General features: G+C 39.2%; 1 protein-coding gene across 11 annotated transcripts in view; it reads left to right on the top strand.

Annotated features, from left to right (window-relative positions):
- The first annotated feature begins 1,241 nt into the window (after positions 1-1,241).
- CREB1 (cAMP responsive element binding protein 1) overlaps positions 1,242-20,281 on the top strand; it is a 29,882-nt gene continuing 10,842 nt past the window's right edge. For 6 of the 11 annotated variants that reach the window (XR_006171009.1, XR_006171008.1, XR_006171012.1 and 3 more), the window contains exons 1-8: positions 1,242-1,362; positions 2,370-2,491; positions 5,930-6,076; positions 7,950-8,050; positions 9,274-9,416; positions 10,864-11,046; positions 12,036-12,186; positions 13,783-17,507. Coding sequence is in view for 1 of the 11 variants with exons in the window: in XM_042831832.1 (XP_042687766.1) it covers positions 2,378-2,491; positions 5,930-6,076; positions 7,950-8,050; positions 9,274-9,416; positions 10,864-11,046; positions 12,036-12,186; positions 13,783-13,927 (984 nt within the window). In the remaining 10 variants the exon portion in view is untranslated. Of the gene's footprint in view, positions 1,363-2,369; positions 2,492-5,929; positions 6,077-7,949; positions 8,051-9,273; positions 9,417-10,863; positions 11,047-12,035; positions 12,187-13,782; positions 20,159-20,281 lie in introns of those variants that run through there. The other 5 variants (XR_006171016.1, XR_006171015.1, XR_006171013.1 and 2 more) reach the window with 5 other exon arrangements.

The following is a 20,281-nucleotide window of genomic DNA, read 5'->3' as shown; positions in this document are numbered from 1 at the left end:
TCTATTAAAACATTTGCCTGGGAGATGCTGCTGCTGTATGTGATCTGCCCATTCTCCTAAGTGGCTCTGGTGGAGTGGGCTTTTGGTGCAGTCACTGTGATACTTACATAGGATTTGAGAGGAAGATGTTGATTTGCTTATCCTAGGCAGAATGGCTGGTACGGACACAAAAAAGGGACCAAACTAGACACCTCCATAAAAATGATAAAAATAAAAGAGAAGCCTTTAGTAGTATTCTGATTTGAAAACAGTACTTAAATAGAAAGGAGGTGTGACGTGGAGGCCTAAAACTATCACAATAAAAAACTTATGTGTTAGAGAAAACCACTTAAAATATAATTAATGACACCTTTAAGAACAGTAATGTGTATTATAAATAGTAATAGTGCAGGGGTTTTCCTTCGTGCTTTCTGGAGCATGAAATGCAGTGAGAGAGAGTGGGTGCTGTTGGGAAGAATGGGCTTGCAGTATTTGTGTGGATACAGGCTGTCCTTGACATTCTTATAAAAATGGCAATGTAGACTACTTCAAAGCAGTGAGTTCACAATGAATTTCTTTCATGACTAGTTTACAGCTATATGCCTATAGTTAAAGTGTTTTTTTTATCTGTAGGCATTTGTCAGACTGGTGTCACATAAAGTGGAATGTAAAACCATGACAAGGAGAGGTGGAACAAAATTCCAGTGCTTAGAAGACTTTAACTTTCGTTTTCTAAAAATGCTTTTTTTTCATTGTTTATTTTTAAGGAAAATCAAGTTTAATGACTGCTTCTTGTTGGAGCTAATTTTTTGGTACGCACAGCCACATTTCATTATTTTCACACACACACACACACACACACACAGTCTGAGCAATCTTTCTCAATAGTAAGTATACAGGTTTTGCTTTATATACATTTACTTGCTTTCTTTTTGTGCTAGATGCAGCTACTACTTTGAAATGCCGTTTCATCATTTTCTAAGAGATGGAAATTTCTGGGGTTTGAATTGTGATCCTATGGCTTTAGGCAGCGTGTCGCCTAGCGTGTTCTCATTGCTGTAATACTGAAGCCTAGTTGGCATTAAAATTTCTCTGAGATTAGGTTTAAAATGAAGTATTTTGAAAGGGGTTGTGGTACCGCTACATATTCTAAGTCTCTTTCTCCAGGACCAGTAAAATTCTGGAGGGAGAGGGGGATTTCTCCTTCTTTCCACCTGCCTACTGATCTGAGCATCCTCTGCCTCCAGGCCCTCTCGAAAGCAGAAATGCTCAACTGGTGGTTTTGCTCCTGCTCTGGAGAGCTGTGGTGCCGCTGGGTAGAGAGAGGCCAGAGTAACTGGGCAGCACAGAGCGGTACACAAGATTGGTATTGTGGCTGTGGAGGTAATGGCCATTCCTCTTACTTAGTATTGGGGGTTCTGCATTTCAATTTTGTATTACTGTATCCCTGTTGGAAAGGTTTCCTTTTATTTTGAAGTTCTTTGTCAGATTTTAAATATTTACTTACCAGTATTTAAAGAACTGAAAAGTAATTCTCAGAGATCAGTGCAGAATTTCACATTCATTACGTTCTGCCTACATGCTGGGGATTGGGAGTTACACAACCTCTTTCTATAGAGTTGTGTTTTCTAGTGATCCAGACTTAACTCAGCTACTTCTCTAAAATATAAGTGTATTGGAAAATGTGTAGGATACAAAACATAGGTCGTGATGAATTACTGTGTACCTCTTAATTTAAAAATAATCAATTGCATTAAGGTTCTTCAAGCGCTGGCTTCTATCATTATGTATACTGATCTGAATCCTGCAGAGTGGAAAAGCTTTAGTTGCTGTGATGTAGATCCATGCACAGTCTGGCTGTGGAAAAAGTGTGTATGGAGCTGTTGCACATTTAGCTCAGATAGAAGACTGAAAGCTAAGTACCCAACACAGAAATTGCTGTTGGTTACTTGCAAACTGTAGTGATGGGGAGAGGGAGGGCTGTAGCAGGAATGCTTTTATGGCTTAATTATGGCATATTTTCACCTTGGCACTGAGGTTTCCTGAGAAATTGTGGGTCACTGTTCCAAATTACGGAGGTAGTAGATCATCGTAGTACAATCACCCAAGCAATTATTTTAACATGAGCAAAACACATTTTTTTTCTGATCTCAATTTTTGTAGGAAACTGGACCAGTTTTTCAGGAACATTACACATAGGAAAATGAACCTGAGGCAGACATATAGCACGCAAAATTTTGCCTGAATGCTAATAGTTTGGCACAATTTTAATATGTAAATGAAACTAGTATGTAGTAATGGGAATTCAGATGCAGTGATTGCTACCAGATCCACTAAGAGTAATGGAATTGCATACCAACACAGACTTACGACAAATATTGTGATTGTAGGTAACTAAATGACCATGGAATCTGGAGCAGAGAACCAGCAGAGTGGAGATGCAGCCGTTACAGAGGCAGAAACCCAACAGATGACAGTACAGGCACAACCACAGATTGCAACGTTAGCCCAGGTATAAAATAATATGGTATAGTAGCTTTACCTACTGGGTAACTTTTTAAGAGGGATAATGTCTGCTCGTGGGCCTGAGTCAAGGTCCGATTGATACGACTCTGAAACAGCTGCTGTGTATAGTTCCATTAATGTTTGTCTTCAGATTTTTGTAGTATTAGAAATTTTCAACTTCACATCACCCTTGACTGTTAATTCTGAAGAACTGTGTGTGTGTAAACTTTGTAATTTTAACAGAATATTTAATATTAATTGAATTATTTGTATCATTCTTTACCACAACCGTAACACTGAAAGGTTGGGTTATTTTCAAATTATGTAATTTATTGTCTTTTTTGATATTGACCAGATTGTTTCGCTGTTGTATTTTCTGTTAGAAACTTGTCTATAACAATTAACTTTATTCTGAAGGAAACAAATTGAAAATCCAATTAAATAATACAGAAAATACAACATCATATCAGATGGGATGAACCTTGTAAACATTAGGATCAAGTAAATGAGACAACCTGGCATCTGACAGCTTGTCTTGTCCTATGGAATTTCACAGAATTGTTCATCACATAGAGAGACAGAAGTAGATCATTAATTATCCCCAAATTATTTTGGAGAGGCAAGAAATTACACAATTCCAGCTACGTCTCTAATTCTGGAATCTAGTGTCATTCGTGGATGCATGATGGCTGGCAGAAGTAACTCCACTGTGTAAAATGAATACAGAATCTCTCATCTCTCTCCTTTAACAATTTCATTTTAGAAGTACTTGCAGTCTGCAAAGAGCTGGCATGTTCTTTAGATCACGTAGTGTGGGGAATTTGATGTCTTTTAAGAGGCGCATGTGTTGAATGATGTACAATTTTATAGGTGGTTAGTATCTCTAAGAAGTCTTTTCACCTCTCAGTAAACTCAGTACACTTCCATTCAAGTGATAGCACAGGGGTCCAAGCTGTTTAAATGCACAGGGCGCTTTTTGTTCAGTGAGCTGTAGTGTGAATTTTCAGACCACCAACTGCCCTGCACCAGCTTGCCTCTTTGGGCAGTTTTCTCACTGTTTAACTTAGGCACAGAATGTAGGTGGTGTGAATAACACTTCAGTGTCAACTAAGTGAAAGTCATTTATTTCTCTTGCAAAACCAGTAAGCTGCTTCTCTCTTGGTATGTGTTAACATTTCCTATGGAGAAGCAAGCATGTTTTACATTTATGTGCTGACATACTTCCAGGTAGATAAACTTGCAGTACAGAGTGGACTGAATGTACTTCACTAGGGTAAAATTACCCTGGCACTTGAATGAGATTTTTTTTTTTTTTTTTTTTTTTGAGTAAGGAAAGGCTATGCAGTTATTATTAAAACCCTTGTGAAGCACAAGCAAATATGTGAGTTTCCCTAATTCCCCTATTGTCATTCACTGTATTATTTGCACCTTGGCTATTTTCCAAACTTTATAATCCTCATGGAGGGGACTGAACAGTCCAAACACAATTCCTTGTCTGATTCTGATTGGCAGTGTTTCATTAATATGACGTTTTTAATGTGTCATGTGGCAGAGCTTGGCATTAGAGAGTGCCCTCAGAGGCTCAGGCAAGTCTAAATAACTAATTATGTTAATTTAATCTTTCATTACTTCTTGTAAGTCACCCCCTTATGAGCTTAGTCTAAATTCTGTGTTTTTAGCTAGCTCAGGGTAGTTTTTGGAGTCAAAAGGAAACTCGTTCCAGTTCCACAAGGTATGAGTCAGAGGCATCTGCGGAAGTTGCATTCTGCTGTTGGCTTTGTGCAGCCGCGGCGTAGCCTCCAGTTGATCGGTGTTGCTGTCACTGCCAAGGACTGTTTAGTCAGACGTGCAGTATTATAAAAGGTCACTTGGTGAAGGAATATGATTTGCCAGAGGGAAGCATGGTCACGCTAATCCCAGTCCCAGTTTCTCTCCTGCAAGCTAAGTACGGCCATGTAATGCTGCAGCCATTTTCATAAAAAAAGGAAGGTAACAGCAAGCACAGATTGTGGATTAGGGAGGGACAGCTGTGGAGGAGAGAGATCTACATGAAATTCCCCCTAATTCTGTTGTTGAGCAAGATTTCTTTGTAAATGATGGATGTTTATGGAGATTCAGAGATGAGTTGTTGTAGCATTTTGAGAACCATGTGTCCATGAGGACAGCAGAGAATTTGCAGTCTGCATACAGCAGTTCTCTGGGATTAGGCAGGATGGCAGTAGAACTCCTACTCCCACTGTAGCTAAATGGATTGCATTTCTTAAAAAAGCCATTGCGTACCAGAAGACTCCATTTGTCCAAATGTAGGTATGCAGGTGCAGGATGGCTAGTGAGTGAGCCCTCACTGGCATGGCCTGCGATGGCCAAGGCCTGTGATGGCAAGTAAGGAGCATCTCTGAAGCCCTGGCACGGTGTGGCAGCCCTGTCAATGCTCTGCCTGCCAGGAGCCCAGGCGTGACCTCATGCACTGCGTCACCGGACCAGGGATGAGCACGACTGAGTCCTGGGGTGCCTGCCCAGCCATGGAGCAGCCCCAGTGCACAGCCCACTGCTTGCCCATTACCCATGATCGTGGTCCATGTCACTCGGCACAGCGAAGAAGCGAGACTTCTCCATTCTGCCATGAGCAGCCGTGCTTGTGGAGCGCTGTCCTTGGGGCCATGTCCTGCACAGGCCGTGTGGCTGCACACACACTGCCATGCCCAGCTCTGCACAGTTGGCACGTCACTGTGGGCATAGCCACTGCCTGCAGCTCTGTGCTTTAGAAATGAATGTGTGTGTACAAACTGAGATTTTAAAGACTTGGGCCATTTTTCCTCAGACATGAAATAGCTGTAAGAGCAGAGTTTGTGTTTACTGGCTAGGCTGGATGAAAATAACTGAGTGCATATCTTTTGGTCCTCAGCAACCCCCTGTTTTTTTTCTATCTGAACACGTGGTTGATTTTGCCAGCTACTCAGTAAGGTTTAGTCACTAATAAGTCTGAAAGATATGACTCTACAAATTCTAACATCTTACATCTGGCAAGTAACTGTGCATTTTCCTGAGTGAGAACAAAAATAGTTCCACTCCCATACATTTCTGCCTTTGACTCAAAGGTGTTAGTAGGAGTACACCCAAATCTTAGCAGTGTGTAACTGAAGTAACTGAAGGTTAATATGTTTTTATTAGGTTACTCAAAATAAAAGCAGTTGTGTTTTTCTCAATCTTGTTAATGGTTTTAGAGGTAATATTTTGAGCCTGCAGAAACGCTGCATTAGATTAATTTGGAAAGTAGGTCAGATGTTGGGCATAGACAATTCAGGGTTTTTTGTATTACTTTGAAACATTTGGGTCATCTAGCTGGTGTCTAGATTAGATGTAATTTGTTCACCAGAAGGTGTTCCTGATAGTGAAAAAAGATTCTGCAATAACCTAACTTTTATTCACTGTCTCTACATTGCAGGTATCTATGCCAGCAGCTCACGCAACATCTTCTGCACCCACGGTGACCTTAGTTCAGCTGCCCAATGGGCAGACAGTTCAAGTGCACGGCGTAATTCAGGCTGCCCAGCCATCAGTTATTCAGTCTCCACAGGTCCAGACAGTACAGGTACTTGCTGAAGAACTTCCTAATATGCGAATTGCACCTTCTGAATGGTCCTGCCAATTTGTTGGTTTTTATTGAGCTTGTGTCCTTGATTATGTTTTTGCTTAAATTTAATTTAAAAACAAAATCTGTACAGTATTTGCTACTCTGTGACTTTTTTTCTCTTCTGGTTTAACCACTTTTGACTTTAATTCATCACTGAGTCTCATTTCCCTCTAGAACTTGATTGGGGAGCTTAACAGGTCACTATTTTACCTTTCAGTATTTTTTAATTTTTTTCCTATACTTCATTTTTGCACGGTAAGAGTGTAAGAGTTAATATTGTCCTAAGGTGAACAGGAACAGTTTTTCTTATAATGTAATCTGTTAATCATTTGAGCCCGATATTCTGGGATGAGAGCCTTTGCCGCTTCAGGAAACAATTGTATTGGTTTACAAAACACATCTGTATGTTTATGGCCCTTCAAATATACTTATCGGTCTTCTCGTAAAAGTAATATTTAAATTTACCAGCAGAATGTTGTTTTTCTTCCGTAAAACAAGAAAGATAATGCAACATGAGTGAAGAGAGAGCTTGAAGACTTAGGAGAAAAGTAATCTGAAATCTTGAAACCCATAACCATTTATTTCGTTTTTCTTTGGAGCAATTTCAAGTCCAGTGTTACTGAGCACAGGAATTACTTTGGGCAGCTACACAGAGTTAGACTGATAGATACCTAGCTGGGTATTCTTGTAAAAATAATAAGGCATGCATAACTTAAAACTAGGCCATTCTGATAATGGTCTTTATTTACTCCTTGTAAAATAGTCCCAGCTTTAATGAAGAGTTTCTGGCAGTCCTGCCCTCTTCAGCTGATAGAGTCAGAAGTTCAGAATTGTAATCTATTGGAAGCAAGCAGTTTTCAGATAAGTGCACTTTACTAGCACAGGGGTGGGAGATAAGAGACTGACAGTGAAATCCTGGATGGAATTCACCTGGCTCAGTGCAAAGCACAAATGTGTGTGGAATGCTGTGATACACATAGCATGGTATTTCAGTGTCAACCTCGGACCTGTCCAGGCCTTCTATCTGATAACTGAGATTTAGGCGCCAGCAAGCTTTTGGATCCTTTAAGGATCTTCCCTACGGTGCTTAAAAAACCGTGCTGAGAGCTGTGTTTCTCACGTAAGCATTTTGCTGCTCACCATAATGAGCTTTGTAGATTTATAACATGAATATAGCCATTTGAAAAACAACCTCAAGAGTTTTTGTATTTGGGGTTTTTAAAATATTTTTGGGACACTTTGAATGTAAAACTGTGGAACTAATTTGAAACATTTTAACTTTCCTTTATGAATCTTTTAAAGTTTTTTTTTTAGCTCCAATTTTCAGACTTACAGCACTGCATTATTTTTTAGCATCTTCAGGCATGACATTTTCCTGACGATTTCCCAAAAGAAAAAGCAGTCTTTGTGTAATAAATCCATACAGTGATTTATAAATTGTTGTTTCTCAATTTCATTATTTTGCTCTTTCCAACCCTTCTGCGTCCTTTCTTAATTTGCTTTGAATTTTTTCTCTCCCTAAATCTGACTGACTTCCTCATTTGTTCCTTCAGAATGGATGGAAACAAGGAAGAAATCATGAAAACCAAAAACTGTTTGGGACTAATTTTTGTATTCTCTTACTGTAATATTTAAGTTCTAAGAGACATTCTCATGGGTAGATACCTGGCTCTGGTCATTCTTCATTGTATCTATTACTTTTAAGCAGCCTGCCCTTTCTTTTCATTGCATAGATAGTAGTAGTGTATAACACATGCATCACATCAGCTATTCCTTAAAATTAAGGCATTGGAAGTGTCCTGTTAAATTTGATTGCTGTTCTTATTTTCAGATCTCAACTATAGCAGAAAGTGAAGACTCACAGGAATCAGTGGACAGTGTCACAGACTCACAGAAACGGAGAGAAATTCTTTCCAGACGACCCTCCTACAGGTAAGCAGGTTAAAAGCAGAAGCATTTTGCTTGTTGGATGTGTTCTTCACGTGGGATGCCAAATGGTGGGATTCTGTAATTCTGTTCAGATTTATTGAAATCTCTCTGTTTTGTCCACTACTTTTTCTCATCTAATACCTAGAACTCAAGTTCTCTAGAAGGGAATTGGTTATCTGTCCAAGTGGTACTTGGCACTGTGGAGCGCTTGTGCAGTGCTGGGGTTCCTGTTCACATGCAGAGCTGAAATAGTAACAGCAAAGCACTGTTTGTCAAGTTGCCTAGCAGAGTGACCAGCCTCCCCACATAGCTGAGCACAGATGTTCTGGTTCCCAAAGCTTTGGAAAGGTAACGAGTGTCATGTTGGAGCTTAGGATCTACAACGGTGTTCACTTCATCACACTTTGAATTCTAGAGACAGTACACAGGAAAACAGAATTACAAAGAAAGTTCCTTTACACCCAAGTAGCGTTTTGCAGTGAGGTAATACAGTGCCTGCACTGAAAAAGGCTTGACAGTCCACTCTCTGTGGGACAGTGCTTAGTCTAAATGTTGCAAATGGCAGCAACTGGTTGTGTTCAGTCCTACAGTCACAGTCAGTAGGACCTTTAGCTGGGATGTTTCAGCTGTTTGGGCTGTGGAGAATTAGCCTGTGTAAATAGTTAACAAACTGCTTTTTCTTTATACATGCTAATCTTACAGCATTTCTAAGGCAGAGTTTTTAGTTCCCCTGTACGCATAATTGTGCTGCTTAAAACTCAGCACTGTCTCCCAGGCAGCTGTTCCATTAAAAGCTGGTGGCCCTGTACAAGCATTTCTGCAAACCTCCTTTATACTTGTCTCTCTGGCTGAGGACATGATGGTCTCTGAAAGGGAGCAGTTCCTCTGATGTGAATGATGAGGTTTTGCATACATTGCTTTCTTCAGATATTTTGTGGATGAAAGCAGGAAAGAAGTCAAAATGCATGAGACACAAACATGTTTTTAAGAAAAAGGAAATATTGCAATTGTTGAGAAGTACCTGTGCTGCTCTTTGCTAGCTGCCTTACTCATCTGTGCATAGCACTCTGAACAACTTTCTCCAATAAGAATTTGCAGGTAGTCTGGGTTTTTCATTTTACACCCATATTTGCAGTGCTGGATCACTGTACTTCCCAATAATTATGCATCAAAAAGACATTTTCTCACCTTTTACTAAAATCTCTACAACGCACTGTCTTTGCCAGAAAAATTTTGAATGACTTGTCCTCAGACGCCCCAGGAGTGCCAAGGATTGAAGAGGAAAAGTCTGAAGAGGAAACAGCTGCACCTGCCATCGCCACTGTTACGGTGCCAACTCCCATTTACCAAACCAGCAGTGGGCAGTACAGTATGTAGTCTGAATTTCTCAGTGGTGCTAGTAAGTGGGGATGAGAAGATGAAGAACTATTATTTGTATAACTGCGTGGGCTAGGGTAAAGCAGGAGGTAAAACTAAGATTACTTTATTTGACAGCTATACCTTTTAAACCTATTCTTCTTATTAATATTTGAAATCTTCAATTAACATTCTGGGATTGTTTGCCAGCTAGTGCAGCTGCTGCTTCCAGAGGCAAAATATGAGTTAAACATAATGCTGTTATAAACTTTTTAACTTCAGGAATCAGATGAGGTAATTCAGTAGTTTCAGTTTTTCCTGGCAGACTATTAATCCAGGCTAAATCATTACCTAGTTAATGGAAGATGCATTAGTCTGCCATTGCACTTTTTAGAAAGTCCTGAAAAATAAGGACTTCAGCAAGCTTATTTGAAGCACGTAGTAAAAGAGTTTCTGTGTTTTCATTGTCTTTACTCATTAGATTTTATATCTACAGTACCTTGACTTGAAGGGTTGAGGTTATAACACTAAAACTAGAATTCACATGCTGCCTCAAACAAATATACTCAGTATTAAATATTCAAGAGGAAGAAAGAACTCTCAGTTCATGTCTTTCTCTTAAAGTGTCTTTAAAATGTTGTTTCTCTGTTTACTCCTTAGCCACTTTGACAATATCCCACCTAAATATTGAAATGATGTTAATTCTGCTTTTCTACTATAACTAAAATAAACTGGTTGTGTGGACATCTCAGATTTTGATATGTCTATATATTACAATACAGTGAAATTCTGTGGAAGTAGAAAGGAGAAGTGACATCTCAGTACACCTCAGTACACAGCATAGAGGGAGAGAAAGGAAAAAAAGCAACAAAGACTGCATGAAGGAAAGAAAAATGTGTGAAACTGGACCTGTGTGAGCGAAAACACTGCTAGGAAGGTGCTGAGGAAGTAGTAGAGAAGGGGAGATACAATCAGAAGAGAAAAAAGCCAAAGCAAGAAGAAAGTGAAACACAAGATGGATAGCAGTAGCAGCAGAGGAGACTGAAGGGAGTAAAGCATGGAAGAGGCAAAGAATTTCAGATGAGGAGAAAAAGGCAAGGAAAAGACCTAAACCAACCGGAAGAATACTAACTAATAGAAAGTATTTCCCAGGGGAGGATTGTAGCTCCTCTGTGTGATATTGTTTTACCAGAGAAACTAATTTGTAGTTTAATTTGTATTTTAAGTTGTATTTTAAGTTGTGGGTGTGATTCAAAATATGAATCTCAGGAAAAATTAAAACCTTACTGTCAAAGTATGGTTACTTTAAACCTACTTGAAAGCCTTGGATCTGATTTGAGGGCTTATAAGGGTTCAACGGCTCTAACTTGGACTGGTAGTCTTCTATGTCTAGGTTAATTACTTTATATTAATGAGTAAATCAATGTCTTAAATACTGTATCCCTTTTCCTTGTCTGCAGTTGCTATTACGCAAGGAGGAGCAATTCAGTTGTCTAACAATGGCACAGATGGAGTACAAGGTCTCCAGACATTGACAATGACCAATGCAGCTGCAACACAACCTGGCACTACCATTTTACAATATGCACAGACCACAGATGGACAACAGATACTTGTACCCAGCAACCAAGTTGTTGTACAAGGTGAGATGCCTCACAGCCAGTCATTCTGTATAACATTTTCTCCACACAGATTCATCTTGCCAACATAAAGTCCTCAAATGTGTCAGGAGACAGAATTAACAGCTTTAACACAGATCAGTCTCCAAAATAAAAGGAAATTCTGGGCAAAGCTGTCACATTTTCTTGGAGCCTTTCTCTTCAGTTCAATACCTTTATAGATATTTACTTCTTGAAACAGTATTAATTGTTTTAACATGATTTTTATTACACGTTCACAAAAACTGATGCTACACTCCATTTCAAAATTCAGCCAGAGTCATCTGCAACAATAGTGAATTTAAAGCAAAGTGTTAAAGTTAGGAAAGAAATTTGTTTAATATGTTCTTTCCATAAGGACACTTTTATTTATTGGTAAGTTCTCTCCCTTTTCAATTGGAAGCCGTAATTCCTTTTTATTGTGGGATTGTAACTAGTCACCAGGTATTTAGTCATTGGAGTTTTAGAATAGAATATAGTAATAGAATACTTAAGGATTGTGCCTTAAGATGTCATTTGATCAAAACCTCCACTTAGAGCAGGACTACTTCAGACTTAGACCAAGTTACTTTTTATTTTATTAAAATTCTTGTTTTGATTAATTGGGAGTAAGAGGGAGAGTTTTGAAAATATTTATCAAAATAACAGAAAACTATATGCCTGCTTTTATGATTCTAAGTCAGATAATTCAAAGTTATCCGGAGGAGAGGTCTCTAGGCACCAGTAAAAAAATATATGGGTGCAAAAAATACTATTGTTGCATTGATTTTCTGGATTTTGCATTCTTAACCACATGTCGCCTCTTTAGGTGATATCAAATTTTTTATGATCTCAGGCAAGTATAACACACTTGTTAAAACAAATAACGGAAACCAAAGGCCCCATTCTCTATTCTAGAGAAATATTAAGTTGTGCACCTAACTTGCACACAATTGTTGCAGTACAATATGACCCCTACGTTTTTCATCATGCAGCTGCCTCAGGAGACGTGCAGACCTACCAGATTCGCACCGCCCCTACCAGCACCATTGCACCTGGAGTAGTCATGGCATCATCTCCAGCACTTCCAACCCAGCCAGCAGAAGAGGCCGCACGGAAGAGAGAAGTGCGTCTAATGAAGAACAGGCACGTACATTTAGATCACTTTTTTTTCCCAAATAGCTCTGCACAGAAATAGAGTGTTAAGCACTGAGAATCCTGATCTTTCTTAAGTCATTAAGGGTGCGAAGCAAAGAAACACACCTGCTTATGCCATGCATTGACTGTGAAACCTTAAGTAAGGGTGTCACCGTAAGTAAGAAGTTGTCACCCAAGAAGGCACCTTAGAAGCTCTCCTCTGAGGGGCACAACTCTTTCCTAATCCAGTAGAAGTTGGTATTTGGTGACACAAGTAGTAGCCCAAAATGACACAAAATTCCACATGTTGCATATGGCCCACTGAAGTGCTACAAGCATATAAAGCTGTATTTGTAGGAGTGAACAATGGATACTTGAGTCCTTTCAGGGATTACAAATTAGATTTTCTTCTTTCTGTCTCATTTACAAAGCAGAATATCAGCAGTCGCTTTTCGTGTTGACTTACCAGATAGATCCTGGAATAGATGCTCTTTTTTTTATTTCATACAAGTTATTACTTACGTAGTGAGAAGAAGAGCTATCTTCAAACTTATCATCTTCTAATTTCCCAGAACACTGGCATTATCACCATTTTATGCAGTATTTGCATAACAGGACACTCACTCACCTTCTGAAGCTGTTCTGCATCGCACTTATCAATTCAGGTCAAACAAATGTATGTTACATGTTTCTGCAGCATTCTGCATTGACAAGCCATGTTGCAGGAGAACCTCCTGCAAGCATGTCCACCTGCAGCATCTATCCTTGTGCTCACTTCGCAAGTCAGTACCATTACTATTGCTCTGCAGGACACCTTCTGCCTTGGTGTTGCTGCCTTCAGGATGCTCAGCTGCACATTAGCTCCTTTGAGGTATTTTTCAGTGGTATCCTTAATATATTGCCATCTGAGTTACTTGCAGGCAGCTCAGTCTTTACAGGAGAGTTTGATTGTCCCAAGACCTGCTTCAGCAGATTTACAATGCCGTGTTCTCTGCACAGCAGATGAAGGCTAAAGAACTGTTGCTAATGACTGTGTCGTTTTTTCTTATTTGAGTGGTATACATTATCACTGCAGTGATGCAGACATTACTAAGAAAATGAAAGTGTTGCTCAAGGGCAAATATATGAATGCTCTAAGTGCAGCATTTTTTGCACTGCTTGAACTTCCTGACTATTAGTATGTGGTTGGACTGCAGTAAAAGGTAGAGTTGTGACTATAAGAAGATCAGTAGATGAACACCACTTTTATCCATGTTTTTATTATTCATCTATTTATTATAATAAAAGCAATCTAATTATTACCAGCATTCCACTCAGACTAATAGCTCCAAGTTAAATCCCACAAACAGAAATTTATGTTTGAGTAGGCTCCTTTTCTCACAGCAGCAGATTTCTATTGGTGCTGGCAAATTGGGATCTGGATATTGAAATGAACCTTAGATCTTGATAAATTGTTATGAGCTCAGCCTTTTTTCCTAATCTGTGAGTGTTAGAGTACCTGCATATTCTAAAAATGACATAGGGTTTGACCTAAACAATTAAGTAGTCGTACTTCCAGTCTGCAAGTAATTGTTCTGGATTTGAATGTCCTCTTTCGCTTTGCAGAGAGGCAGCACGTGAATGTCGCAGGAAGAAAAAGGAGTATGTGAAATGTCTAGAAAATCGAGTGGCTGTGCTTGAAAACCAAAACAAGACACTGATTGAGGAGTTGAAAGCACTTAAAGACCTTTACTGCCACAAATCAGATTAATTTTGGATTCCCATTTTCACTTGTCCAGGTGGGATGAGAGACTGGTTCTGGCTATACCCAGAAAGACAAAGTAAACTTTTTATTTTCTAAACATTTCTTTTTTTTCTATGCGCAAAACTGCCTGAAGCAACTACAGAATATACTTCGTCTGTGCTTTGCATCAAACTGTGAATGTTCAAATATTTGCCTCCACTTCTCCCCCTACAAGATTATTTTCATCGTCAAATAATCTCAGCGTGAAGAAGAACAGGCTTCTTTCTCATCTCCCATCCTCTTCAAGGAGTTAAAATGGTCACTTGGGAAGTTACTGCGGGGGAGGGTCCTTTTGTAATGACGTCAAGAATTTGTGCTGAGCTTTTTCCATTGCCTTAGAGACAGAACTACCCCAGCCTCTTGGTCCAGAGAGCTGTGGGCCGCATATGTGAAGCACACATGGTGCAATGAAGAAGCAGTGGTTGCCAAAGTGGTTTCTCATACTTATTTTAAGCTATAAAAATACGTGTCTAGGTGGCATGCCAAATGAAAGGCACTTCACAGTCACATTCTGAGTGTGGAGCTAAAATACCTTTTCAAACTAGCCCAGGAGGAGTTCTTATATGTAATCTACATCACTAGTCCCTCCTGAACTACTGAAAACTCCATGCCTCAGACACAAATGGATCGAAATAAGCTTCACTGTTCAGTTGTTGCTTCTTGAAGCATAGTGTGTGCAAATGTGTGCAGCATTCCGAATGCACAAAAAAAAACCATTGACTTCATATGTTACTGGTTGGCAAACAAGATTTGAATGGGAAAGGAATCAGAATGAAAAAGGTACAGCAGTGATGCTTAGTAAACAGTCAGATAATAAGGCTAACACATGAAAGCACTGCCTATTTATATGCAGAACAACTAAGCAGTTGAAGCATGGCCAACTCCACATACATACTCCCTGATGACAGTATGGTTTGTCTGATGTCCTCTTAAGCGATCATGTATTTCTATTTCCCTACCACTATCATATGTAAAGGAAATTATTGAACTTGATAGAAGCATTGTCCTGGTTTACTAGATTATTTTTCAAATTTGGAGGATGTTTTCCATGCATAAATTAAATTGCAGTATGGTAACTGCCAGGACAACCTCAAATATTGAAGGGGACCTCAGACACAAATATTCCAACCGGCTTCTGCTTCTCAAGAGATAATATTAATTATTTGAACTTGCCCAGGCTAAATAGATTCTTAATTTATTGAGAGGATTTTTTTCATGCAGAGGGTCAGATTTATCAAGTTGTTAATGTAAGTAGAACTACTTACCTGCCTCAGATTTTTGCAAGATCAGACTTCTTGTGTGTACTAAGGAAACATTTCTGGATTTACATTGTTAAAAAAGTGGATAATGTTAAAAATAATACTGTAATCAGCATTAGGACTTCCATTATGTGTCAAAAAGAATCACACTCTGTTTGTTTCCTGGCCCCCTGCAGCCAGGCTCTTCATATTAACTTGAGTGATTTGATGGAGTAACTTTGGGCTTTTGGTCCAACTTCTACGTTTAGAGATGTATGAATAAGACCCCGGTCTGTACCAACACCTTGCCTAGCAAAGTGTTAGCTCATATTTTTTTCCCATTCTCTCTATCTGTTCTTAAGATAAATTTCAAAGATGAATTTCTAAGAGGTTATACAATCAGTGTGACGTTGCAAGAACATTTGCAAGACTCTTGGCAGTTGAGTCTCAAACAACTAAGCAGTATTAAAAGTTGTAGTTTTCTCATTTGAGAGGGCATTCAGTTTCCAAGAGACTTTTAAAGGAGCAGGGTTAAACTTGTAGCATTATTTTTAAATCTAGAGTTATCAATAATTTCAGATTGTATTTCAAATAAGAGATCATGAGTATCAGAATTATGAAAGAATTCATTTTCAAAATAAGTTTTGAGGGGGTTTATAAATGGTCTATTTTTGTCTGCCATAGAAAACTGATTTTCATGTTTTTATTTAACAGAATATGAATTTATTAGTTTAGCAATGGAAATTTAAAGAAGACCCTAAATTCTCAGCCTTGCCTACCTAAAAATTGTCTGATTCTTAAAGACAGAAAACACTTGCATTTTTGACGGTTTCCAGTTCTTTAGAACTAACACTAGAAATGTTGATGATGCAGGCGTAGTTCTCATCAAATATGTAAGCTAATGATGGCTTAATTGACAGAGTTACACAGAATGGTTCCTCTGGCTTTGAGAATTGTGTAAAAGGCCCTGAGTGCCTGCATTAAGGCTGTTTGTTTTGCAGAACCACCTGTGTGCAAAAGCTTGAGGTTCTGTACTGCACCTCTGCGAGACTAGCTGGGAGCTGGGGGACGCTCCAAGCCATGGCCGTGGGCACTCGTGGGCAGTCCCAGCACAGAGCCTGGCAGTGCATGGACCAGGAGCCTACAGCTGGACCTGGACCTGTTTCTTCTGTCACATGGCTGAACCAAATCTGTGTGGCAGTGAGAGGAGAACTGCATTACCTGTCTGTCTGTGTGTGGTCTGTGAGTAGTCTATCGTGTCATTACTGTAGACTGCAGTAGCAACAAACATTTCACTGAGAAAAAGAATGTTATTTTAAAGTACATAGGCATCTCCAAGAATCTTTATTTTTATTTATGCTGCACTGAGGATTCAAGGACTTGAATTTCTTAAACAGAAATTTTTAATGACGATGATAAAAAATGTATTAGGCAGAGTACAGGTCTGACTAGTGCTACCCATACGTGCTTTACTATTCATAGTGACCCAAAAGGGGAAGGAATACGATTCAGACATTTGCTGATGTGTTACTTACCAAGCAGTGAGATTGGGGTAATCAGCTTCTATAAACTAAGGCCATTTGGAAACAGGACAGCAGTAGTGCTGGCGGGGGGGAAGGTTAGTTTTATGTCTCACGATCGTGAGTTTTCTCGAACCGATAGCCTGTTTTACCTGAGGAGAGGGTTAGAAAGGGCTAGATCCATTACGTTCATAATAAACGAGGATTGATTTGAAATATAATTTTTGTAATGTCATTATTTTGCAAAACTACAGCACCAGTCAGGCAGTTAAGATATTGTCAGAGGTGCTCTTTTAATTTAGATATTCTTGGAAAATACATATGTATAATATATGTACATATATATATATACACACAGTATATAATCTACAGCTCTGAGAGCTTTTAAGTCAGGAATGCTGAGTATTATAGTATATGGAGGTCAGAAAAAATTTTTACTTCTGTGTGCGTCTGGGTGTGTGCGTGTGTGTGCGTGTGTGTGAAAGCCTCCCCCTGCCCAGTCCTTCTGGGCTGCATTATTTAGCGCTTATTACTGATTTGTTTTGTGCTGTTTCTCAGTTATCCATTTTTGAGAATTGTATTTCATTTTTCATGGCTTTTGTGAGTTGGTTTGTTTTTATCTTTATTCTTTTTTGACGGAGATTTTTGAAATGATGTAAACAGTTGTTTTACAACAGCCACCACCCCCCAGAATAACTCACTTTTGTGCTTTTTCTCTTTGGCAGCTATATATCAAAGGCAAAACAATTGGAATGGTTGTTGAGGTGTTGCTTTTTAAAGGAACCACTGGTAAGACTTCTGTTTTCCTCCTAGAGTAGCAGCAGTGCATTTGTATGTAAGCAGCGATTTCACCAGAAGCAGGTAGTTGCTTGTATCTGAAAGCACAATTGTAGCCTGTCACGCTGTCAGGACTGTACAAACTCCTGTAGGTTCTGGCTCTTCTGTAGGTCGTGTTTGTGTCGCAGACCACTATCTTCTCTGGTACTTTACATTGATCAGAAAATCGGAGGGGCGTTTGGAATCATTAAGAGGCTCAGGAAAAAAAAAGTTAGATTTAATAAGGAAAACAGCCCTGATAGTTTCTGATCAAAATTTGTACTACAGTCTTGTTTTGTTTTTTAAATCTGGGCTTCCAGTAGACAGCAGCTGCAAGTAGTCATCTGAGCAAAGACTAGCCTCTGCCTTTTTATCATGTTAGACAGAGAGCCAGTGCTTTCTGTGGGCTAAAGACTGGTCTCTGCATCACAGCAAGTTCATTATCAGTGGTTGCAAATGCATGACAATTCATAGGGGATGTCATTGGTTTTCTAAGACCCTGTTTTTATTGTCATTTTTTACCCTGAAGATGGTTAGTGATGTCGCATTTGCCAATGATCTAACCAAAAGGTCATGTATTTATTTTTGTTACACGATATCCTTTGTAAATGTTTAATTAAAATGTGCACTTTTTAAATAAAAATAATAATAATAATAAAAAAGCATAGAAAAAAAAAAAGAAAAATTGGGTTTGCTTAAGAAGCTCCCGGGCACAATTGCTGCGATCCCGCTGCCTGCACACAATTCACTCCTCTCCCCACAGCAGTTGGCTCTTTCACCAGTGTAACTTGCTGATCAGCACCTGGCTTCCAGCAGGCACTGCTTCAGACTGGCAGGAGATGTGAGTGGGTGGTACTGAAGATGGCAAAGAATTAAGTGTGTGGTGTCTCAGAGCAGTAGGTACAGGATGGATGTGGCATTATTTTTAGACAGAACAGGTTCAGTGATCCCAGGTGAGAAAGGGAGATAACTCAGAAAGAAAGCCCAACTCTTTCTCAGCCTCTTTATTCCACTTAATTTGAGATTTAGCTGTGCATTTTAAAAGCTGCATTCCAAGAATATAAATCAAAACGCTTTATAAATTTTTGACACCGGGAATTAAAGGTATGCTGACAGTGTGTCACTTTGCTTTAAAAGAAAAAAAGCACAACTAACTTATTTGTGCAGAAATGATAATTTAGCTATAATCCTGAAATCTGTCACGGTAAGCAGGTTTTAAAAGCATACAGTACTTTCATGGTTCTCATGTACTGTGCCTGGGAACTCATTTCCCTGAGCTTTTGCATTTGCTGGCTGGATAAGACTGATTTTGCAGAAACCTGAATGTATCGTGAAGCTCAGCTGAAGTCCTTTCTGCTGTGTGCTGGTGGCAGGTTCGGGATTGTGGATAGACATGGCTTAAATCTGTGCATCTTTTAGGGAAAGGGACCAGATCCAGGTGGTAAGGGGGGTTGCATTTTAAGTGTTTTGTCTTGGAATGTACTTTTCACATGTACTTAAGCTCTGTCCTACAAAGAGACTTGCTCTGGCTATTTTTTGTAGCACAAATTGAAGACACCGACCTGTTCTGGTGCTACAAGTGCAGTTCCTGGCCTGTGGTCCACGGCAGTGAGTCTAGGTCTCACTTTCACCAACAAGGAGGAGGAAAGCCAGCTGTCCTCGGGAGCTGTGTGCTGACAGGGAAAGGGTCAGGGAGCAGCCATAGTGATCCGTGGTTAGCGCTCCTCCGTGAGCTGAGCACTTGCTGTTCTCATTGCTTGGGAGCAGTCAGTTCACTGAGTCTCAGCTTCAGCAATCTATTTCTCTAAATTAGGGAACAGCTGAGTGAGAGCAAGGGGAAGATCTTGAGCTGGTCAGTTGTCTGGAAATGGCCACTGTTAAGAACTGAGGGTAAATGGATGCTCTCCACAAGCTGTGTTTTATCCAGGTGCCACTCCATTTTTTTTTTTTTTTGTGTGTGTGTGTAATAACATTTATTTATATTAAAACATAAAGTTTAAAAATTCTGAACTGCGACTTTGTATGAGATTTAATGCTGTGCTGCTGATATGGACTTCTATGGATGCGATGGGGAACAGGGCAAAAAGAGGTGCTTGTTGGCAGCCAGCCCCTCCACAGGCTTGTCCACAGATCAGTTGTTCACTTCAAAAATGAGTTTCTGGTTGTCTGGATTTATAATTTAAAATTGTTTTGGAACAGTGTTTTTCAGGGAAGCTTCCAGAGCAAGAGTTATTGTTCTCCCTTTGTAATGTATGCTGGAAAGGGCAAGTTCACCTCATCTGCATTTCTGGTTCTTTACCCAAACCATGTTAGCACAGAACAGGGTATTTGAGCTCAACTCCCACGTACCTGTGGAAGTTAAAAGACTGAAAGAAAATCCATTGTTGGGGGAAAATGAATCCTTTTTTTACCTTTCCCCAAAGATCTAGAAACATCCCTGTTGTGTTTATTTTTTTTACTTATTTTTTTGTGCTTTATCTGTGTTTAAAAAAAAGGAAAAAAAAAAAAAAGCTGTACTGGGTTATAATGCATTTTATTAACACTATGTACATATTAGCTGCTTTATGTTTTCAGAATGGTAGTAATTGCTTTGTATATTAAAGTGATTCTTGTGAATTTGTGAATTATTGTCATAAAGATGTGCTTTTTCTTACTGTAACCTTTGTGGTATAAACTGTCATAACTCCCTTTTTACACAAACATTTATGTGCAGTCACATAAACATGCTTTAAAAAACTCTAAAAAGT

Source organism: Centrocercus urophasianus, unplaced genomic scaffold (assembly GCF_019232065.1).
Source record: "Centrocercus urophasianus isolate 14NV4802_14NV808 unplaced genomic scaffold, USGS_Curo_1.0 seq_363, whole genome shotgun sequence".
NCBI lineage: Eukaryota > Metazoa > Chordata > Aves > Galliformes > Phasianidae > Centrocercus > Centrocercus urophasianus.
The sequence above is the reverse complement of the archived record's forward strand: the minus strand, read 5'-3'. Positions and strand labels throughout refer to the sequence as shown.